Source organism: Epithele typhae (assembly GCF_022376455.1).
Source record: "Epithele typhae strain CBS 203.58 chromosome Unknown BXZ73scaffold_44, whole genome shotgun sequence".
Classification (NCBI taxonomy): Eukaryota; Fungi; Basidiomycota; class Agaricomycetes; order Polyporales; family Epitheliaceae; genus Epithele; species Epithele typhae.
In genome coordinates this window covers 67,751-90,319 of record NW_025954235.1, presented here as the reverse complement: position 1 = coordinate 90,319, position 22,569 = coordinate 67,751, and the positions used below count along the sequence as shown (strand labels likewise).

General features: G+C 57.8%; 8 protein-coding genes across 8 annotated transcripts; 5 read left to right on the top strand and 3 right to left on the bottom strand.

The window, feature by feature from the left end:
* Positions 1 to 38: 38 nt before the first annotated feature.
* Positions 39 to 197, bottom strand: BXZ73DRAFT_34902 (uncharacterized protein; the record flags this gene model as incomplete). The annotated part of the gene is made up of 1 exon (XM_048017862.1): positions 39 to 197. A coding segment is annotated over one exon (159 nt), but the record flags the coding sequence as incomplete, so codon positions are not given.
* A 25-nt stretch (positions 198 to 222) lies between these two features.
* Positions 223 to 1,210, bottom strand: BXZ73DRAFT_50916 (uncharacterized protein; the record flags this gene model as incomplete). The annotated part of the gene is made up of 3 exons (XM_048020527.1): positions 223 to 537; positions 598 to 770; positions 826 to 1,210. Coding segments are annotated over 3 exons (873 nt in total), but the record flags the coding sequence as incomplete, so codon positions are not given.
* An 8,294-nt stretch (positions 1,211 to 9,504) lies between these two features.
* Positions 9,505 to 12,443, top strand: BXZ73DRAFT_103765 (uncharacterized protein; the record flags this gene model as incomplete). Its single annotated transcript, XM_048015681.1, has 11 exons — positions 9,505 to 9,644; positions 9,705 to 9,881; positions 9,932 to 10,058; positions 10,116 to 10,348; positions 10,412 to 10,547; positions 10,610 to 10,747; positions 10,803 to 10,942; positions 10,995 to 11,135; positions 11,672 to 11,966; positions 12,021 to 12,208; positions 12,389 to 12,443. The coding sequence occupies 11 exons, from the start codon at positions 9,505 to 9,507 to the stop codon at positions 12,441 to 12,443; spliced, it is 1,770 nt and encodes a 589-aa protein (XP_047875377.1).
* A 652-nt stretch (positions 12,444 to 13,095) lies between these two features.
* Positions 13,096 to 15,543, top strand: BXZ73DRAFT_91408 (uncharacterized protein; the record flags this gene model as incomplete). Its single annotated transcript, XM_048025963.1, has 6 exons — positions 13,096 to 13,518; positions 13,576 to 13,942; positions 13,970 to 14,565; positions 14,599 to 14,978; positions 15,036 to 15,099; positions 15,148 to 15,543. 6 exons carry the CDS (start codon positions 13,096 to 13,098, stop codon positions 15,541 to 15,543), a joined length of 2,226 nt encoding a protein of 741 aa, XP_047875376.1.
* A 1,031-nt stretch (positions 15,544 to 16,574) lies between these two features.
* Positions 16,575 to 17,183, bottom strand: BXZ73DRAFT_79412 (uncharacterized protein; the record flags this gene model as incomplete). Its single annotated transcript, XM_048023080.1, has 1 exon — positions 16,575 to 17,183. The coding sequence occupies one exon, from the start codon at positions 17,181 to 17,183 to the stop codon at positions 16,575 to 16,577; it is 609 nt and encodes a 202-aa protein (XP_047875375.1).
* A 1,576-nt stretch (positions 17,184 to 18,759) lies between these two features.
* Positions 18,760 to 19,587, top strand: BXZ73DRAFT_50791 (uncharacterized protein; the record flags this gene model as incomplete). Its single annotated transcript, XM_048020506.1, has 3 exons — positions 18,760 to 19,130; positions 19,186 to 19,369; positions 19,435 to 19,587. The coding sequence occupies 3 exons, from the start codon at positions 18,760 to 18,762 to the stop codon at positions 19,585 to 19,587; spliced, it is 708 nt and encodes a 235-aa protein (XP_047875374.1).
* Positions 19,588 to 19,766: 179 nt separating this feature from the next.
* Positions 19,767 to 19,967, top strand: BXZ73DRAFT_29618 (uncharacterized protein; the record flags this gene model as incomplete). Its single annotated transcript, XM_048017781.1, has 1 exon — positions 19,767 to 19,967. A coding segment is annotated over one exon (201 nt), but the record flags the coding sequence as incomplete, so codon positions are not given.
* Positions 19,968 to 20,261: 294 nt separating this feature from the next.
* On the top strand, positions 20,262 to 21,514 carry BXZ73DRAFT_50825 (uncharacterized protein; the record flags this gene model as incomplete). The annotated part of the gene is made up of 2 exons (XM_048020512.1): positions 20,262 to 20,543; positions 21,272 to 21,514. Coding segments are annotated over 2 exons (525 nt in total), but the record flags the coding sequence as incomplete, so codon positions are not given.
* Positions 21,515 to 22,569: the final 1,055 nt, after the last annotated feature.

The window sequence follows — 22,569 nt, the reverse complement described above, 5'->3', positions numbered from 1 at the left end:
TCGATCAGTGAGTCCGACTTCTTCGTGTTCTTCAGCCCGTTGAAGTGCTTCAAGAGCGCGAAGCTGACAAGCTGAATTACATGCCCAAAGCATCGAACGTGTCCGACACTAGCCAAGAAGTTGTCGAGCTCGACTTCAATCTGTGCCAGCATCTTGATGTTCGCCGAGGTGTTGTTGCACGCAACTCCGAGGATCTGTGAACACGGTATGTTAACATATGTTCTAGTCGTTGAGAGAGGACCCACTGCTCACCTTTTCGTCTATTCCAAACTCGCGTAGGATGCGGACAAACTCCCTAGCAAGTGTTGCACCGGTGTGACTCTGCCGCGGTCGCGCCGCAGTGACGATGATTAGCTGCGGGGACGGCGTGCCGCGTGACCAATAGTAAATGGTATGTACCTCTGTGATCTCTATGACGTCGAGCAACATGCTGATTGGCTTCGTCTTGTGGATGAAATAGACCACAACGGCCATGTACGGCCGCCCGTTCGGTGCCGTCCAGCAGTCTGTTGAGAAGCTAAGACGTCCAGGGTAGTTCTGGAAGGGGACAAGGTGAGCCTATATCCATGTGAATACCGCAGTCAAGTGATATGTTACCCAGAGTAGCTTCCGCACAGTCGCTCTCGATCCCGCAAATACGGCCTTGACGTCACGTGCCACGGTGCTTGCTGATGGAACTTGGTAGTTTGGACGACCGGTCTTCAACAGGGTGAGCAGATGGCGATCTTTGACGATGTTGTAAGGCCTTGACGACTCTGCGACCCAGCGCGCTATCAAAACACTACATGAAAACCGTTCATCAGCACCAACATCAAGAAAGCCAACAAGTTACTCCGCACCGAACTTCCATATTCGTGTGCTGCCGGTTGGAGTACGTCACCGGTCCCTTTGCACCGTCCGCGCGCTCGAATATGACACTGATGTCACCGCTCCGCGGCTTCGTCTTCAATAGCTTCTGGCGCGCATCGTCAACCGGGAGCTGTGCAGCGACGAGGTTGTCGACTGCTTCCTGCCCCCAGCACGAGATGGCGTGCTTCTTGAGCCCACTCGTAGACGACGAGTCACCCGTCTGAAGATAGCGACGCTTTTCCGACGTCTTGCAACCCTTTCCCTTCATGAGACACGTGAAGACGTAGCAACGCTTCCCCGGCAGTGAGTCATCAATGCGGGGACGCTTCTCGAAGAAGGCGTAATACGGTGAGCTCCATGACGCGGGAGCGGGCCGCGAACGCCAATCGGAGGAGAGGGAGGGGTGGATGGGTGTAGATGGAGGTTGGATGACCTCGATGTAGTGGTGCAGAGGCGTTGCCGGCACTAGGCGCAAAGCAGACGCAAACTAGAGTCACACGAGGGATGTCTAGCCCACAAAGACCAAGTTAACATAGCTCTACATACATACAGGCAATCGAGATACTCACCTAGCCCACAAAGACCAAGAGGTCGAGATGAGGGCTAGGACACGAAGTGCAAGTGCTAAGAGAGTCCGCGATACGGGCGCTTAAGCGCGGGAACAACCTTCCAATATAGTAGCAGGCAGAGAAAAGGCAAAGAAAAGACGAAAAATAATACGTAGGGCGAGTCCAGAGTCCGTTCCACGACATTACCCCCCTCCTAAAACCCATCCGTCCCGGATGGACATGATCCTCCCCTCCTGCCAGTCTTCCTTCTCCGTTTCTGCGTGCTCAGGGTGCTCAACCCTCCTCCACGGCAGCGCGGCGAATAGAGTCGCAGATATCTTGCGAGGCGCGTTGGGATTGCGCTCGTAGAACTCTGCGACCTTCTCTGGGGCATTGGCGACATTCGCCGCTGGTTCCCACGAGTCGTCCCCTCTCCGTATCCCTTCCACCGCACCTGGAACTGAAGCCGGCGGTTGAAGAACCGACTGTCCAGAATCCTCTCCACCTCGTACTCTTCCTCTCCGTCCACTTCCACCGGCTCTGGTGGTGGTGCTCGTCGCCCGTTCACCTCGTTCCCTCCATACTTGGACAGCCGATCCACATGTACGACCGGGTGGATCTTGAGCGTGGGTGGGAGTTCGAGACGATAGGCTAGGTCACCCACGCGTTCGACCACCTTGTAGGGTCCCAGCTGCCGGACACCAAGCTTGCGCGTTGCCTGGTGCACACTGATGTCTTTTGCGCTAAGCCAGACCTTGTCTCCGACTTCGAATGCCTTCCGATCACGAGGGTGTTCCTCTGCGAAGTGAACCTTCATCTTCGCCTTGCCTGCGCGCAGCACTGATTCAATGTCCTTCTGTGCTTGGCGCATGCCCTCTAGACGATCCTCGAGATGAGGGAAGCGAGTCTCTGTTCCCACTGGTACCGTGAAGTCTGGCTTGTACCCGTACATGACCTCGAAGGGCGTGTGGTTGTGCGCAGAGTGGATTCGGCTGTTCAGCGCGAACTCGGCAGTTGGCAGATAGCGTACCCAGTCGTCTTGCCGTTTGCGTACGAACAGGCGCAAGTGCTGCTCTACTTCCTGGTTCGTTCGCTCGGTCTGTCCGTTAGACTGAGGGTGGTACGCGGTGGTGAGTGCATGTTCAATGCCGAGCTTGCCGTAGAGTTCGTGCATTACGCGGGCGGCGAACTGGGGACCACGGTCTGACACAATCTTCCGAGGGACACCATGTAAGCGAAAGATCTCCGGTAATGCAGGTCTGCAATGCCAGCAGCGTCGACACTGTCGCGTGTGGGGAGGACGTGACACTGTTTGCTGTAGTGGTCGACGTACACCGCGATGGCGTTGAACCCTTCGCACTCTGGGAGCCCAGTGACCAGGTCTACTCCCACCACCTTCCAGGGGGCCTCAGGGACGTCGTGCGGATGCAGGGTGGAGCGTGGATGTGGAGCTGGCTTGTAGCGCTGACAGCGCTCGCAGCCTGCGACGTACTTGGCCACGAAGAGCGCCATCCCAGGCCACCAGTAGTGTCGACTGACAAGCTCAAGGGTGCTGCTGCGTCCAGGGTGTCCAGCTGTGACCGAGTCGTGGCATCGCCGAAGAACCTCTCGTCTAAGCTCTGGGTCGGCCGGCACGTATAGGCGACCTTCATGATACACCAGGCCCCCGTGCTCTTCCCACTCGGCTACTCCACTTGCCATCCTGCGAGGCGGCGCTGCAAGCCCGCTTCTAACCTCCACTTCGCGCTTGGTGCACTCACGGATGCGTTGCTCGAGCAGATCGGTGTCGCTGCAGATGGTTGCAGCTAGCTGAGCGAACCGTTCTGGCTTGAGTACGACCTGCTCCTGGTTGTCCTCCGCGTCCGTGACCTGATGAGTGGGGAGACGCGAGAGAGGATCTGCCTGCGTGTTCGTCTTCCCAGGCTTGTGGGTGAGGACGAAGTCGAAGCGTGCCAACCAGATTGACCATCGCGCTTGCCGCCGTGAGAGATGCTGAGCAGTACGCCAGTACTCGAGGTTCCGATGATCCGTGATGATCTCAAAGGGATCTGGAAGGCCCTCAAGGTAGTGGCGCCAGTCCTCCAATGCTCGGATGATCCCCAAGAGCTCTCGGTCGTAGATCTCGTAATTGCGCTCTGCATCCGACATGGACTCTGAGCGGAACGCGATCGGGTGCCATAGGCCATCGGGGAGCTTCTGGAGCAGAACACCACCGGTTGCGAATCCAGAAGCGTCCACCTCGAGTCTGGTGGGTCGATCTGGTGCCCATGTAGCGAGAACCGGTTCGCTGATGAAGGCGTCCTTGAGCGCGCGGAATGCCTGACGCTGCGCGAACTCCCATGTCCACGCGACGTCCTTCTTCGTCAAGTCGTTCAAGGGACGAGCCAGCCTAGCAAAGTCCTTGATGAAGCGACGATAGAAGTTGGCAAATCCAAGGAAACCGCGCAGATCTCGCAGGTTACGAGGATCTGGCCAGTCGCGCACGGCTTTGACCTTCACCGGGTCCATGCTGACCGAGCCCTGACGGATCACCAGCCCCAGGTACTCCACCTCCTCCCGCTCAACTCGCACTTCTCAGGGCGCAGGTAGAGGTCGTGCTCCTCCAACCGCTGAAGTACTTCGTGAACCAGTCGACGGTGCTCCTCTAGGGTGTCCGTGAAGATGAGGATGTCGTCCAGGTACACCGCTACCTTGCCCTGCGCAATGAGATCCGCGAAGATCGAATTCATCAGCGCTTGGAAGGTGGCCGGCGAATTGGTGAGCCCGAAGAACATAACCTTGGGTTCGAACAACCCTCGGTTAGTGACGAAGGCAGCCTTCCATTCGTCACCCTCCTTGATCCGGACGTTGTGGTACCCCAGCGCACGTCGAACTTGGTGAAGTACTTCGCTTCTCGCAGCCGGTTCACAATGTCTGAGGCGAGAGGAAGCGGATAGCGGTTCTTGACAGTGACGTCGTTCAGCTTCCGGTAGTCCTGTACTAACCGGAGCTTCCCGTCCTTCTTCTTGACAAAGAAGACTGGAGACGCCATGGGGGACTTAGAGGGTGTGATGTATCCCTTGCGCATGTTGTCCTCCAGGAACCGATCAAGCTCCTCCTGCTCGTTCAGAGGCATGGGGAAAACCTTGGAGCGGATCGACTCAGGCGCATCAGGCTTGAGGTCGATCGCTGGTCGTAAGGTTTCGACTCAGGGAGACGCTCTGATTCGACCTCGGAGAACACCTTAGCGTGGCGTCGATACTCCTCCGGGACCATCTCCTCGAACGTCTTCTGAGGTTTCCCCTTGTTGGCAGCCTCTGCCAGCTGCGTCGAATAGGTGTAGCCTGCCGCACACCACACCTCCTCCCTCGCATCCTCCAACACTCCTGCCTTCTGCCACTTCCGTCGCTGTGCCCGGTTCGCGTTGATACGCTCGAACGCAGGCCGTTCCTCCTCCTCCTCGTCCGTCTCAATCCGCATCTCTCCCTTCTCCCAGTCTATCTCCGGATTCACCGTACGTAACCAAGGCAAGCCAAGAATCATGTCCTCTGGTCCCAGATCTGTAACTAAGAAATCGAGACGCTCGCTATATGTACCCATACCTAACGTAAGCCTTGTGAAATGCGTAATACTGCCTGCTTTGTTCTTTGTACCGTCGATATTGTGCACTGTGATCTCCTTGAACAACGGGTGCACCGAAATACCATGCCTATCTATGAACCTTTTACTAACAAAAAGCGAAGTCGCACCAGAGTCAATCATTGCTGCGGTCTTAACACTCTTATCGTTTCCTTTTACTATCACGCTAGTGCGAAAATGCGAACCGGATCGATTTGCTTCAGGTATAGTACAGCTATCTACGGTATCGTACGCGCTAGGTACAGGTTCAGGGAAAGAAGAAGAAGAGACCTTGGGTGGGGGCGCCGCTGCCGCAGCTCTTAAGCGGGCCCGTTCGGAAAAGACTTTTGGAGCAGTTCAAGCTCGCCACGGAGGATCTTCTGCTGCTCCGTCATCTGCTGCATCTGCTCGAGGATTGCGTTGATCCCCTGCACATTGGAGTTCGCCGTTGAGGTCGACGCGACCGGGCTGTCCTCGGTGGTAGCTGCAACGCGCTGCTGACCGCCCAAGCGTGGCCTGCCCAGTGCCTTGCTCTGGCAAACGCTCTCGCGATGGCCACGGCCTCCGCACCAGCGACAAGTCTCGTTCGAGTGGTTGCCGTCCTTCTTCTGGTGGTCGGTCGCACCACAGCCCCAGCACCTGCCGTTCATCGACCGCCTGAACTCGCTCAGCTTGGCAGCATCAATGTCCATCGCGTCGGGGTCGCGGGAGGTGCGCATGGTCGAGGGAGTTGCCACGGATGCGAACTGCCCGGTGGCGGTACGAGGGACAGTCGGGGTCGCAACAGACTTGCCCTGTTCGCGCGCACGCTCAGCCTTGCGCGTGCGAATGCGCATGTCGAGGTCCGTAGCGACCTGAACGAGGTCGGGGAGCGCAGCAGTGTTGCGAGCAGTATGCACCAACTCGTCTTTGATCTCCGAGGAGAGGTGCTCGTAGAACCTGTCGCGGAGGTCGGTCTGGCTGTAGCCTGTCCTGTCCGCGAGCTCATTGAACCGCGCGTAGTACTCGACGACGGAGAGGCTACGCTGGTGAAGAGCCTGCAGGGCTGCCTTCGCGTCGACTGCCTCGTCGGCCGTCTCGAATCGCGTTTTGAATGCCGCTCTGAAGGTCGTCCAGTCGTTGTTGAACACGGCCAGCCCGTTACCGATCGTTTCCAGGTAGGGGGTAGCCCAGATCGCAGCGTCATCGGTGAGGAGAGTTAGAGCCGACTTGATCCACTTCGCGTCGTCGCGATCGAAGCCGCCCGTGGCGTTGGCAGTGTTCAGATGGCCACCCATCTGCATCGCGTAGACTTGGAAGGATGCTACGAAGCGGCGTGCATCCGAACTGGTCTTGCCGTTGTACGGCTGGGGCTTGTTCGCGACCTTTGTCGCGTCCTTCGTGGCTTGGGTGTTGACGTTCGAAGCCACCGTCGCATTCGTCATAGCTTGGGGAAGGGTGGTGGACAGGTTCTGGAACGCGGTTGCCAGATTTGTCACCGCCTGCGTAAGGTTGGCCTGTCCGGCAACCAACTGCTGCTGGTTCGCGGTGAGGGCCTGCATGAGGGCCTGAAACTGCTGGGCATCCATGACTAGGGGTGGGATAGGAGTGTGGGTCTCGTCGAATCTAGCCCTGCGGGTCGTGTAGGTGACAGGGGTACGGATATGAGGACACGGTTGGTCGTCGCACTCTCGCCAGAGGAGGTCGTTTCGCTCGTTGCGGACGATGTGGACGTGCCGGTTGTCTTCAGTGTCAACCGCGTGCTGATGACCTGCGCAAGCCACCGTGCTCTAGGAACCAGGATACGCTCCGGGGACGTGAACACCTATTGAGGCTTCCGGGCAGCCAATCAGTCGGGATGACCAACTGCGCGGATAGAGTCGTCGGCCGGGAGCGGGGTAGTGTTCTCAGAGTGTGATACTCGAGCTCAACAGACCCAGGGAGACTGCGATACGCTCAGAGCCTTATAACTCCGGCAGGTATGCAGGGTAGGGGAAGAGCGGGGCGAGTGGCACAGGGTGGGGACGATGCTTGCGCGAGCGGGGGCGATCCGATGCTTTGATGCCAGCACTCACTGGTTAGATCTCGACCTAATGACGCGGGAGCGGGCCGCGAACGCCAATCGGAGGAGAGGGAGGGGTGGATGGGTGTAGATGGGGGTTGGATGACCTCGATGTAGTGGTGCAGAGGCGTTGCCGGCACTAGGCGCAAAGCAGACGCAAACTAGAGTCACACGAGGGATGTCTAGCCCACAAAGACCAAGTTAACATAGCTCTACATACATACAGGCAATCGAGATACTCACCTAGCCCACAAAGACCAAGAGGTCGAGATGAGGGCTAGGACACGAAGTGCAAGTGCTAAGAGAGTCCGCGATACGGGCGCTTAAGCGCGGGAACAACCTTCCAATATAGTAGCAGGCAGAGAAAAGGCAAGGAAAAGACGAAAAATAATACGTAGGGCGAGTCCAGAGTCCGTTCCACGACACTCCACTTCATCATTGCCTTGTCTGTGTGGCAGTTGTTAACCAAACTCGTCATATCAGTGCTGTGGCGTGGAGCTCACCAAGCGCTTTCTCGCCGCTAGGGTCATCATCGTCATTGTCGTCCGATACCTCCATCACGTCACATGCGCGTGTGGTTGGGTTCCCCGCGGCACGTGTGGTTGAGTTCGTCACGGCGCGTCCTCGTGCGGCCGAGTTGGTTGCAGCCTTGCGCGTGGCCGAATCGTCCGTCACAGCGCGCGTGGTTGAGCTCGTCATGGCGCGTGCTTGTGGGGCCGAGGCGGCTGCAGCACGCGCAGTCGAACTGTCCACCGCAGCGCGCGTGGTCGAGTTCATCGCGGCGCGTGCTTGTGGGGCCAAGTCGGTTGCAGCGCGCGTGGCCGAAGTGTCCACCGCAGCGCGCGTGGCCGCGGTGTCCGTCCCGGTGCGTGCGGCCGAGTCCTTCAAGTGCTTCGTCCTGACCTTTGCACGAGCTGCTGGGACACGTTTTCCACCCGCGATGCGAGCGGGGCCAATGCTCGGAATGAACACGGTGTTCGCAGGTAAGGCCTCAGTTGTGACAGATGTTCCCGACGACTCGTTGACATTTTTTGTGGCCTTCTCATCCACTTCAGGCAAATAAGAAGGTTTTAACAGCGACGGTATAGCGAGATCCATACCTGTCTTAGGCTTCGAGCCTTCAGAGGTGAGCCCTGTTGACGCTTCTATTGCCTCGCCCTCTTTTGACTCTTTGAGGCGCTTTGAAGGAAGCCGGGCACGCTTCAGGCCATCGGGCAGGACCTCACCTGCTGGAGACGCTGCTCTTTTCTTACCCGATGGAGGATTACGAGTGGGAGAAGACATGGCAGGTTATGGAGAAGGCGACTCAGCAGTGGAGAATTGCGAGTAGAGTGAGATCGGGAGCCGGAGCAGAGTGTCATACACAGTGTCCAGTCGCCTCACACGCATCCAGCGTTCAGCCTCCCATCAGGAACTGTATAGCTGGTGGCGTTCGGCCCGGCGCCTCAGCCTCGGGTGCTGCAGCCGCCCAACTGTGGCGTTCAGTAGCCCCACGGGTGCCAAGGGTACACGGGTCCTGTAGACCGCACCCGCACCCGTGAACCCGTGCGGGTCACCCGCACCCTTGGTGATCCCTAACTGCAACTCGACGGAGCCGCGACGCGTGCCGTGTCTCACGTGCCATGTGCACAGGCCGTGCACGCTCTCTAATCAGCCGCCCTGCCAGCCGGGCGCGCGCACGCTCTCTGATCAGCCGTCCTCCCAGCCGGGCGCGCGCATGCTCTGATCAGTCCTCCTCCTTGCCTACGCCCATCTTTGTCCAGCCCAACAAACCAGGAGCAAAATTACACCCGAACAGCTCGTTTCGCGTGCGTCCGCGCGGCACCCGCAGCTCTGGAAGTTGGAGGGCATAAAACCGTGGACCCCCACTGACGTGCTGGTGAGTGCCCACAAACCTTCAATCTTCATCTCCACTCTCACATTTTGCCCATGCCTTCATCACAACACTCCCAAGACATACCGTCAATGTGAGTGTTCTCCCACATCTCATAGATCATCCCTCCTACCAACCACATATCTCCCTACAGGCCAGACAGCTCTGCCCCACGGCGGCGCGAAGAACGTGGACGGAGCCGTCACTCGGATCACTACGACCGGCATCGTTCGAACACCAGCCGTGGACGTTCGAACGAGGGCTGGCATCGTTCGCACAGTCGCCGTCGGTCGTACAGCCGAGATTGTTCATACGAACGTCACGGCCGCTCGAGTCGTAGCCATCGCCGTCGCACCCGCAGCCGCAGCCACCATCAAAGCGCACGGACCCGGTCCGCTAGCCCTCATCCGAGTCGACAGGACGACTCGTCAGATCACAACGACGCGACACCCAGCCCCCACCTCTCTGTGCCTCCGCCTCCTCATGCCAGCACCGCGCTCATCCCATTCATTCCTGGTGCCGGAGTGAGTGCCCCGACCTCTGCACCTGTTACTCTCGCTCCTGGCGGGATAATAGCCTCTCCCCTCACCGCCACTATGGCTTCCACCATGGTCACCACCAGCAATTTCCCGGTCCCGGTCCCGACAGCTCAAGCACTCAGCATCACTATCGACCCGGTCAGGCTCAGGTGCGACCGCATGATAGCGGACATGACGGACCCACACTGGACACCCAGGTACGTCTCTTCATTTCACGTGGGCGTAGAATGGTTCTCATCCCGTACTCTGTGCTGAAGCGATGCGAACAAGCACACGGACACCGCTAGGGTCCACCATTTCGCGCGCATGATCCCACGCAACCACAGCCCCTTCATCAACGTCATCGAGGTCATGAGCTATGGCTGCAAGATAGCCGTGACCAAGGACGACAATGCGAAGTGGGCCGCCCTTCTAAAAGTCATGGTCAAGTCCACGTAAGTTGCTCTATCTCGTTTAGGCCGATGCTTACTACGTTGTCATGCAGTCCACCCATCGATCCCATCTGGATCATGGACATCTTCGAGGCATTTGCCAACAACATGCCGTTCATGTGGGAGATCGTCAATGTGCTGGTCTCAGTCCCTCAAGCTGTCATTCATTTTGCCACGTTTGTTCGTCTCAATCTACTATTCGCACGTGGGCATTGCTCATAAACCCGAGTACGTCAGGTTCAAAAGCATGCGGGACAAAGCCAGATCGCGGACCTAGGTAAAGTCAAGGAATCCTTACGCCACTTTGTCAGATCCTGGACCATCCGCACACCTGGTGAAGACCCCCTCGTCGTTTCTCCGGAGCCAACGGGGAAGCAGAGTAAGGGGCAGCTGGGCTTCAATTCGCTCTGGACAGCACGCCTTCTCACTCCCCGAGAGAGACTCAAGGAGTTTGAGAGGGAGCCAAACCAGTGAGTACACACTATAGTTCTGATCGCACCCTTCAAACCATACAATGATGTCGCCCGGGACAGCTTCTGTACCCAGGTCCAGCTCGGCCTGACGACCATTGACGCTAACTCGTGGCCTACCATGGTATATAGCGAAGACACGCCGTACAACCCCGACAACCGTGTTCAAGGATTCTTCGAGAGCGAGTTGCTCATTGGTGTGAGCCCTCAGATATCATTCCTTGCGCGACGACCCTTGCTAATTTCACTTCATCACGCCAGGTGTATCGCTCTCTCTTCACTGGACATCAAACCGCTTTCGGGCCCCCTGCCATCACTGGAAAGGGACGCGCGTCCATCTCCAGGGAATATGGCCTTTCTTCCGTGACTCGCGAGAGGATTGCGTACATTGCTACCATGGTGAGTGAATCTCAACTGAATCTTGGAACTGCTTGCTCACGCTCCTTTTCAATAGGTGCGTTTCGCTCTCAGCGACACAGCAGTTTGGTGCGACCTGCAGGGCGCTTTCAGTGGAAAGGCATTCTACGATCTCATTGTCGATATACTCGACCCCCAGACCGTCTTAGGTGCTCAGAAGCTCGCGTTCTGGCAGAGGTACTTGCCCACATTGATCGGCCACGTCATATCGTGCTCACGCTCTCAACAGGAAGGTGTACGGCAGCCAAACAAGCTTCGACCAGGGGAGCTCTGCCACGCCTGCTTTGAAGCGCGCCAATGGTTTCGCCAACGAGGCGGAACTCATCAAGGCTCAGTTCGTGCAGCAGCTCGTCGCGCATGAGGACGATAGGTCAACCTCCGGGCCCATCTAGTTCTTCATGGTCAAGTCGCCGCCAATGTCTCAACACATGGTGGCTGGAAGGGTGTCCGCTAGCATGCGTTCTGCTTCGTGTCCCTGCAACAACGTCCGAAAATTATTTACTTGTGTCTCTGTTGTACTCGTCTGTTGTCAATCTACAATCCTCGTCCCTACTCATCTATATGTGCGCGCGATTTGAACCGGTACCACCCTGAGCGCTGGCGGGATTCCTGGGACCCCTCGTTCCGGGTGAGCCCATCACAATCACTGAGAGGACGGGAATCAATTGAGATATCGGGGATACAGTACATTGTTCAGGATGCTCGCATGTATCCTACCGAACCTACTTGAATTACAATGAGATCCCGCATATCCCAGGACTAACACAAGCGGATCCTTATCACGCCGTGGCTGTCAGATGGTGTTCCCAACAAGGCACACCCCTTACCTCGCATCCCAGACATCCCAAGGATTATGGCGCTTGCAACCCAATCCTAAGGCGTCCGCGCTTTTGCTGATGTCGTCAGGCTCCCGGTGTACACCGCCCTCGTCCTCTACTTCACGATCCGCTTTCAGCCCATGCAGGCCATGGAAAATCTAGCACTCGCGAACGAGCTCGTCCATCGCCACGACATACGCTTCACGACGTCCGACATCAAGATCTGGGACCCGCTCATCCTGGACTCGGAGGAGGTAGAAGGGCACGAAGCGACCGTGTGCGCGCTCAGCGGATTCTGGTACCACGCGCTGAGCCTGAACATGGTGTATGGCGCCCCCCTCCACCTGCGCTCCAGAGAAGAGGACGAGTCTTTCTCGGTCCAGGTAAGCCCCCGCCGTGCCCCGCCGCGCCGAGCTGACCGCCCGCGCCAAACCCAGGTCATGCACCCCGCGCTCTTCCGGACCCACACCGCGCTCCTCTGCGCGCGCGCCGTCTTCCTCCTCCAGCGCTCGCAGCGGCTCGCCACGAGCCTCTCCGTGGCGCCGGCGACGCCCTGGTCCGCGCCGGAACAGCCATCGGAGTGGTCGTACGAGTACTGGACGGCGCTTGAGGAGACGCAAGCGCAGTGCTGGGCCACCTGTAGTCTCGTTCCCAGACGCTCTACGAGTACACCCAACACACGCCTGCCCCTATACGGTGATTATATAATAGGAAGGGGAGGGTATACCAAATTGGGAAGGGGAAGACTGAATCGGGAGAGAATGAGAACCGTGCAAAAGCTGAAACTCTCACGCGGGCGGGGCAGGCGCGCATTGGGTGTGCTCGTAGAGCGTCTGGTGCATTTCGGGCTCGGGATGTAGATACGTGACTTTGGCGGTCACTCCGATTTCCTCCGAGGTCCCGTTCTGGTAGCACCGTGACCTCCCGTGACCTCGCTGCCTCACCGCGTTCGATGCCGGCGATAGCGCACAACTCATCTGGCGCCGCCGCGATAATCTCTCCCCGCACCTGATTGTGTCCTCTCGACCTCGTACCCCACCTGCTTCCACCACACGTGCCCCTCGGCGACGATCTCCCTCCATGGATGAAGACTACGACAAAGCCTTTGGAGCGCGCGACTCGTATGAGACAGATATCGGAGCCGACTCGGATGGAGATGATGAAGAACTCGACGCGCTACTGGCTGAGTACCCCAGACCGTTCCCTGTACGTCCTGCATCCCCGCGCGTGTCTGTCGAAGACGAAGACGAGAACACCCTCTGTGTAGAAGACGAGAGATTTGTAGCTGTCTGGGGTGAAGATACACAGTTTGGCCCGCACACCGCCTCTGATAGCCCCCTCTGGTCTCCCCCACGATCTCCTCCCCCTCCCCATCCGTCACACTCAACTCCCGGCCCCGCAACCCCTCATAATCCCACCCCTTTCACGTTCGATCCCACTACCGCGCTCCTTGCACGTCTCGAAACAGATCCCGAGCCTGTCGTAGAGAAAGTTCGCGCTGTACTACACACAATGGCCGAGAAAGGCCTCAATCTTGCTATGTTTATGGACATGGTTTTCTGGGGCAACAAGGACTGCGTTTCCGATCCAAAGGTTCGCGATGAACGTCGTCATTTCTTCCATGGTCCGCAGTGTGCCCGCGTCCTCTCCCGGATGTGGGATCCTCCCACCCGAATGGAGCAAGCACCTGCTGTCCGCGACTTTGTCCTCGACTCTGCCGCATCGCTATTCGATCAGGAACTCAAGAAAGCCATCCCTCTCCTCTCCCCTCGGCCGGATCCTCTCTCTAAGGAGAGCCTCACCAGCGTCGACTTTCAGGATATCGGGCAAGAACTGCAGTCTGAAGACGCCGCCCCGCATCTGTGGACATTCCTCCATCGTCTCGCCTTAACCCCCCGGCAGACTCGTGAAAACAAAAATAAATTCCGGTTTCATGTGAGATCCATCCCGTACTGAGGCTGCATATATTCGGATGTCGCTTACATCGTGCAGGTTGTTCTCATGATCATTTCAATGCTCTCTTATTCCCGATCTAGTCATGTATCCCGCATCCCCCAGCTCTGGTCCATTTACCTCAAGTCCTGCGGTCTGTCCGCTCGCTCCTTTAACGCCCTTCATCTCTTCAAGATCACAATGTGTCACAAGTGGACTGCAAATGCATATAAGACCATGGCCACGACTGCGAAAGCTCATCAACTACGTGCCATTGAAGAGTGTCCGTTCTTCGGCTCTCACGACAATGTCAACATTCCTATGCGCGTTTTCTCTCAGCGTCTTCACAACCAGAGCCATTTCATAAACGCGACCGCAGGAACTATCTGGATCCTTCCTGAACGTGCTCGGCTCCTTCCAGACATCCGTACGCTGATGCGTAACACTTGGTTAGCCGGTTCTCAACAGCGGTTCAGTCTCTTCGACACGGTCTTCAGAACATCACCTGAGGTCCTCAAGCGTGTCAAATCTCAGGCAAAATGGTGGATCCTGCGCTTCCTTATCAACTCCCCCACTTTCACAGACTACCCTCACCGAAACGACCTTGTTCGTGCTGCCACACCCCCTCCTGTCGATCTTCTTCCCTGCGGTAAGGACAGCATCGTTGAACAGCACTTTCTCGAAACGGTTGAACAGGATGAGTCGACATACGCAGGGACCACCCGCCTCTTTGAGAAGGAGTGGCTTGTCCAGCTTGGGATATCGGAAGATGACGACAAGCGCACTAAGTCTGTCAAGCGTATCATCGCCTGGATTGGCGACCAGCTCACAGTAGAGCGCATGCGCATCCTTGCCCGCATCCGCCATGGCGACGTCAACTCTTTCGAGCGTATGGATTGGCTAGAGCCTCACTTTGGATGGTTTCACGCTCTCATGACAGTTGCGACATCTCTTCACAAGCAGTATCTTGGCACATCGGCTGGAGTCGGGCTCCGCAAGTGCTTTGAGCTCCTTGCTCGCAAAGGACTCATGAAGGCAGACACAAAGGGAGTCTTCTGGAACAACCTTGACGAGGCACTTTAGCATATTGGCGAAGCTCACTTCCAGGCGCTTTGGTGCGAAGTTGGGCAGGTCGACAGCCTGACTGAGCTCAAACAGCTCTCTCCTGACGAGCTGTTGACAATGTTGGACAAGTTGCACTCTGAGAATGTCACTCGTGGTGCTCTGGAGAAGTTTCGAATGGAAGATCGAGACATGGTCAAGGAGCAGATGATCATGTTCGGGATGGATACCCTCCCCTACTTTGATCTCCGTGAGGCAATCCGTGAAGGCGATGTTGGCCGCATGGAAGACCTCTTGCCTATCCTGCTCACACGCTTTGCTGGTGGGCATAACCACAAGTATGTCATTGAGGTACTCGAGCTCCTGCAGAAGCTCCACCGTGAATGGCCTGCCCCATTTCGGTATGTACATCACCTGGACCAATTTCAATGAGGGCACACATTGATCAAAGCACACAGGGATTACGTTAAGCACCACTGCTGGCTTATCAATCGCAGTGGAAAGCGGAACGGCTTCCTGCCTGTCGATCTTGGCCAAGAACAGAACATCCGGGACATCAAGGTCACGTAGAGATCGTTCGGGCCTGGTGCCAACTTCGAGTACATTCAGAAGGTCTCTCCTGCAATCCCTCTACTCCGAGCTGTCAAGGCACACATCCGTGACCAGTTTTCAACCATTCAAGCACGAGGCACCCGACACGGAACTCCCTCCAAGGAGGCCGACGTACAGAAGCTCGTGAAGATGTACATCACGTCAGGCCTACACAACCACGAACCGGGTCGGAAACCCAAAAGCGCACTTGACATCGCCACGGATCTGATGACAGCGGGCGCGGACTCTCTCAATTCGGACAAGCACGTAGATACCTGGTGGGACGGACGGTCGGTGAAGAGATCTGCAGAGGAGATCTACGCTATGAAAGATGATCCACGAGTGGCCGAGTCGAACCCAGAGATGACGCAGTAGTACACATGTTCTACCAAAGCACAACTGTACCTAAAATCCATCCCGCATCGTCAGAAACAAGACGAGCGTCAAGCGCGGGTACAGCGTCGAAGGGGAGCTGGAGTCGGGTCAGCAAAGAGAATCCTCGCAGAGCGTCAGTCCTCACGCACCATTGCCTCCCTGGGGACAACACGCGCGACGTATGCAGGTGCGAGCACCCGCGAGGTGAGCGCGCCCTGCACTCCGAGCACGCCTCACGTGGCGAGCTTGTCGCTACATGCCATCGCGCGCATCGGCGGCACGTCCGAGCAACCGGATTTGGTGCGGAGAACGACAAGGGCAGCGTGGCCACCGTCGAGCAGGTCCTTGAGGTCCTTCGGCGGCGCGAAGTTGCACGAGCCGTGCCTCATGTAGTACAAGGCCGTTCGCCTGCTTGTACAACTTGTTGCGGTTTGGCCTCGGGCACTTGAACGGCTTCCAGAGCAGGAGCGACGTCGCGGGGCCCGACAGCGTGGTTGACGCAGCTGCAGTGTTCGAAGACAAGGACGCGTGCACGTTGGGCGCGACGACGCGGTAGCCGGACTGGCTGGGGCTTGGCGATGCGACGCGACGGGAGACGGGGGTGATGTCGGAGGTGTTGCCCTGGCTCGTGGGTGCGCACGGATACGCCACCGCCTGCGCTCAGGGTCAGGCTCGGCGGAAGACGACGGGAGACGGAGAGACCGCTTACAGGGCATGGTCGAGCATGAGCTCGACACGCTCGTATGGTGCGAACTTCATTCGCTCATCCCGTCGGCCGAATGAGATCAGAGCGAGCCTAACACAAGAGCCATGAGTAAGCAGAGACCGGGCACCAAAACAGTAGAAGCTCACCTAGACCAAGATCTAAAACTCCAAAACATCCGAGGCTTGCGCCTCCTGGCTGCGAAACGTACCCAAACGGCGGGATCCCGGAGGGTGGTGGCGGCAGAGGGTGGAGAGGAGCCGCATCAGCGGCTGCGCTTGTTGATGCTGCTGCCGAGCTCGTCGAATCAATGGCCTGGGCAGTCTTCTTATGCCGAGGCCTGGGACGTGGTTGAGGGCCAGGAGGAGGAACGGGAGGAGCGGGAGGAGGAGTGGTGGAGGGAGAAAGAGAGGGAGACGACAAACGCCGGCGCGATAGACACCGCCAGGCTGGCGTTCTCCTTATCGCCGTCGAGCGCCCGTTTGCGCAACTTCCCTGTCTGCTTCCTCGCTTCCTTCTCTGCCTTTTCGCGCGCAATCCTCTCTGCCCTCTCATCCTGAACCCACTTCCTCTCCACTGCCCTCGCCTCCCTCTCAGCCTGTTTGCGAGCCCGCTCCTCCGCCTTCTTCTGCTCCTTCTCCTCTCTCTCCACACGCTTCCGCTCCTCCTCTTCCGCCTTGGCCCGCGCCTTCTCCTCCAGAATACGCAACCTCTCTTCCTCCGCCTCCGCCTCCGCATGAAGAATAGTCAAGGCTCTCTTTTGATCAAGACTGTGCAAGATCTGAAGGACCTCCGCACCGTGAACATCCCGATGGAGCCATTGGAGCGGGGCCAGATCGGCAGGCTCGAGGTACGTCGTCCTACTTGAAAGCAATTTGAGGATGGAATCTGGGAGGATCCCCGCTGGGCCGAAGGGTAGTTCGCTGTACAGAGCCATGTACACCCGTCTAGTGATCACCCCGGGTACGGCCAACCCTCACGGGTCCCGGGTATGGGTGTGCTGGGTCCGGGTCCAGGTCACGGCCTCATGACCCACGCACTAGCCGGGTAACCCGCGGGTGACCCGGCGGCTATGTCACGCTGTACTGAACGCTGCCATCTGGGTGCTTCGGGCCGTTCCCGTCACTACCATCAGCACGACAGGGGGTGGCTAGCGCCACCAACTGTACAGTTCTACAATTACATAATCACAAACCCCAATCCGCCATCCTCCGCTTGCTATCCTGAGCACCCCACCTCCCCGCCCGCCGCCCAGAATATCCTCTTCTTGCACTTCATGTCCGTATCCGAGTCCGACCCCCGGCATCCTGCTCCGACGCTCAAGCAAGCTGCCTCTCCCTCTGCGCCAGAGGGGGAGATCTCAGGAAAACGAGTCCGCACGCTCTCAGACAGGGCCCAGAAGATGCTTGAGTCTGAGGGAATGGTTGTAAGTTGTCGGGCTACTACTTGAATACTGCAGCAAATTACTCACCGAATATGACAGCCTGGTGCAGCCGGTGCGAGCGAGAAGCCTGTCAGCTACGCATCTGCTGCACGCACAAAGCCTCTTGGCAACGGAGGTGCTCGCCCAAAACCGACAACTGAGGCCAGCTCTGCTGCTCGCGTGGCACCTGGTCCTGGCTCCACCACCGAGGCTCGTGCGGGACCTGCACCCGCCGCTCGCGCGCCAGGGCCTGCGCCCGCCGCTCGCGCGCCGGGGCCTGCACCTGGCTCTGCCGCTGAGGCTCGTGTGGGACCAGCACCAGCCAGTTCCACTGCCCACGCGAGCCCTGTTCACATCTCGGAGGCTTCGACTGCGCTGCCCCAGTCCTCCTCCTCCACTCCACCTGGCGGTGCCGCCTCCTCCCCTGCTGGTCGCCCCACTGAGATTGCGAAGTTGGCAGGTGGCGGGAAGGCAGTGGGTGGTGGGAAGGTCGTAGGGGGCAGCGGGAAGGTCGCGGCAGGTGGTGGGAAGGTCGCGGCAGGTGGTGGGAAGGTCGCGGCAGGTGGTGGGAAGGTCGCAGCAGGTGGTGGGAAGGTCACGGCGGGTAGCGGGAAGGTCACGGCGGGCAGTGGGAAGGTCGTGGCAACTGGTGCGAAGGCCACGGCGACCAGCGCGAAGGCCACGGCGACCAGCGCGAAGGCTGCGGCGACCAGTGCGAAGGTCGTGGAGGATGGTGGTGGGAAGGTCGCGGGCGGCTTGGCGCGAGGTGTAGACAAGCTGGGAAAAAGTCTGAAGAAGAGCAAGAAGGCCGCATCAAAGGGCAAGGTACGATATCAGTCACCGTACTGTTTGTCGGAGGAAGAGGAGGAGGCTACGCACCGTGATGTGATCGACATCGATGATTCTGAAGACTCCAACGAGGGCAAAGACTCTGGCACTCCGGCCGAATCCTTCACCAAGGGGAAGAATGGTGTGCCGTGGTTCGAAGATGATGAAGACGGACTCAAGCAGCTCGGTAAGTACACAGTCTTGCATATATGAACATTTACTTACTGGTAATCGTTATGTACGCTGCCATGCAGCCGCCATGATGGGTCGTGGTTGGAACTCCCCGATCTATGGGTTCTTCAAACCCATCCCCAAGATCGTGGATGTCGGCGGACGCCGTGTTCACATCTTCGAGTGTGGAGCGAAGGGCTGTAAGTGTAACAAAAAGTTCATCAATAGGTTTCTAAACACAGCCGACGCAACTTCGACTGGGAATATGTTCCGACATGCGAGGGTCTGCTGGGGTGAAGAAGCAGTCAATCACACTATCAAGAACAGAATGACACCGGGCGAAGTGCGCCAGCACTTCGTCAAGAACGCGTCTGAAAACGGTGACATCACCACGTTCTTCGAGCGCAAAGGGAAGGGACCGGTAACTTACTCACATCGTCAACATACCCGCACGGAAGTACGGTAAGTCTTGCATCGTTGTTTCTTGTTATAATGGTGCCTCTAATGTAGCTGTCAGCGCCGAGTTTGCGAGATGGATGGCAGAGTCTTACCGGCCGTTCAACATCGTTAACGACGAACGCCTCCGGTCGCTGCTCAAGACTGGACAACCCGGATACTGGATCCCTTTGGCGACAACTGTGGCGCGCGATGTCAAGACTCTCTTCGCGTGCTCGCGCAACCGCTTGAGTCATATGCTGCGGGTGAGTGAGTATCTTGTGATGTTAGATACCATGCGAGCTTACCCGATATGATTGTGCGCGGCCAGAACTATGACGGCCAACTCAGCATCTCAACTGACTGCTGGACGTCGCCCAATGGGCACCCGTTCGTTGGTATCCTAGTGCACTTTGTACACAACGGAGATCCGATCAGCTTGGTGCTCGATGTTATCGAGGTGCCGAAGGTACGCACCTTTTGAGATCCAGCCCAATCTGACGTTGGGCAAGCGGCTGATTGATCTTCTCTATCAGTCACACACAGGCCAGACTCTCGGCGACACACAAGTCCGCATTCTGTGCGAGTTTGGTATCCAAGATATGGTTCGTGCGCATATTGAGCATCCTGAGAGTGTTGAAGCTGACTGTAAAACTCACCTAGCTCCTTGCTGTTGCATGCGACAGTGCCTCCGCAAACAACGCAACGATTGAGCGGATGGATGATCGTCTGCCCAAGTTCCGCGCGTCGACCGGACATGTACACTGCTTTGGGCACGTCATCCAGCTTGTCGGCTTCGGCTTGCTGAAGCAGTTCGAGCCTGTTCGCAAAAAGAAGACCGCGGAGGGGGAGAGTGAAGACGACGTAGAGGACGAGGACCGTGAGGACGAGGACGAGGACGAGGACTTTGAGGACGCAGCAGAGGAGAGCGAGGAGGAGGAGGAAGACGAAGAAGAGGGTGAGCAGGAGGCGGAGAGTGATGAGGACCTCGCGGGGATCATCGACGGCGAGGAATGGGTTGACGAGCTGTCCGGCATGACTGACGCGGAGCTCCGCGAGTATCGTGCCGCTCTTCGCCCTGTGTGCGCGATGCTGACCAAGGTAGGTTCCCACTCCTATGATCTGCTGCCAGAGACTCACCGGCCCGCGGCCTCGTAGCTCCGCCGTCTCGCCTATGCGATCAAGAATTCGTCCACGATCTTGCTTCCGGCATGGAAGCAACAGCTTGCTCTTCTCAATCAGCCGACTCTGATGCTTCGAAGAGACGTTAAGTGCCGGTGGAACTCAACATTCGACATGCTGAAGCGAGCCTTGCGCCTCAAGACTGCCATCAAGTCGTTCTGTGCGCCTGACCATGATCTCCACCCCACAGATCTTGAGAAGTACCGTCTCTCTAAGCGGGAATGGGTAATTGCTGAACAGCTCGTGGAGGTCTTGAAGGTGAGTGTTCCTGCACGATGTTTGTATCATGCGCTGATCATCATTCCAACGTCCCTGTCCAACACGTCTTATTGGCCGCATTTCCTCTATCTTTCCAACCTCTCCGCTGCCTTCCTCACTTGCACGCCCACCTGCTCGTCCGTCCGTCCGCACCCACACCCATCTGTCTGTCCGCACACCCGTCGGCCCATCCGTCCGTCCGTCCGCACCCACGTACGGACAACTTCTCCGCCCTCTTCCCACACGCACGACTGCCCGCACGCTTGTACGCTCGCATGCCCACCGGCATTCGCGCTGGGTGACTTGCCTGCCCTCTTCCCTCCACTCCCCACATACCACCCGCCCGGCTGGACACCTGCACGGCGCACACCCACCTGCTGCACACCTGCCTGCCACCTGGCGTCCACACGCCCGCACGACCACACGTACTCACACACACCGCGCACGCACGCGCGTGGTCAACTTCTCCATTCTCTGTCCTGCACGACTTGATTGCCCACTGCCCGGCGTCTGCATGCGCACGCACACGCCGCACACCACACACACCGCGCCGCACGCACGCATGCACACGGTCCCGGGTCGACTTCTCCACCCTTTTATCTGCACAACTGCCCGCCGCCTGCCCACACACCCACCCACACGCTGCACGCCTGACACCCGCGCACCAACCCACTGTGACCCACACGCATCCAAACACTCGCCATTGCTGTTGTTCACAGATATTCAAGGATGCAACGCTCTTCTTCTCTCGCGGCGTCCCGAATCTTGCCACCGTCATCCCTGTGATGGACATTCTCGACGAACACCTCACGACCACGCACCTCCCTGGCAGCAAGACCTCGAAAGGTGTCCCATACGACATCGCTGTTCGCCAAGCTCACGGCTTCGCAAAGCAGGTCTTGAACAAGTATTACGCGCTCACTGATTCGTCTGAAGCGTATCGGATTGCGATGGGTGAGTCCGTAGCTTAATCTTGTTAGAGTTATAGCTAACAAAAGTATGCGCAGTCTTACACCCAAGCTTCAAGCTTGATTACTTCAAGACTCATCAGTGGCAGGACGACTGGATAGAGACCGCGAAGACTCTCGTTCGCGACGAGTACGACCTCAACTACAAGCGCGATCGAGTCTCCGATGAGACGGAGATGGATGTCGATGAGGATCCACTGCGCAGACAGGCAGGTCGAGACAACACCATGGTATGTGCTCTCTACTAGCATGTGCGGTGCGACAAGCTCTCATTGTATTGATACAGGACAACGAGAATATCAATATTTTCGATAAGCTTCCCTTCCTTCCGAGCGGTGGCGACTCGATGGACGAAGACGAGCTCACGCGCTACCTCGCGGAGTCCATCGTGCGTGCGGAAGACCCACTCGACTGGTGGAGGTCACACGCAAAGCAGTACCCCTGCTTGAGCCGTATGGCTCGTGACTTCTTGATGATCCCGGGTGAGTTCTTATGTGTCTGGAATCGTATCTCGTTATTTACTGGCTGGTGTAGCAACTTCGATCGACGTTGAGCGGCTGTTCAGCCGTGGCCGACTCCTTCTGCCCTACGTCCGCAACCGGCTCAGCGCGCAGACGACCCGCGCGCTGCTGTGCCTCGGGAGCTGGTCCCGTCTTGGTTTCATCCGGACTGAAGACGTCCTCAAGGTGGCAGCCATGGAAGAAATTGACGACACTGACCTTTTAGACTTCAAGATGCCGCGCGGCTACGACAAGATCGATCTCTCGGGCCGGGAATAACATGTTTTATTGTGTATGTCCTTATCAATGTACTTCCCGCTTCCCACCCACCTTGCCCCTCGGTTCCGCACCAGTGCGCGCGAGGCACACCACCATTCCGTGTGCGCCGGCGCGACCACGCGCGTTGTCTCTTCCCTGCGCGCTTCCGCCGTACCACACGCCGCGCACGTTGTCTCTGTCCCCATAAGTACCTTGCACGTCATGTACTGCACATGTCATCTCTGCCAACCCCACGCGCCATCTCATGCACCGTCTCTGTGCTATCTCCAAGATATGCCA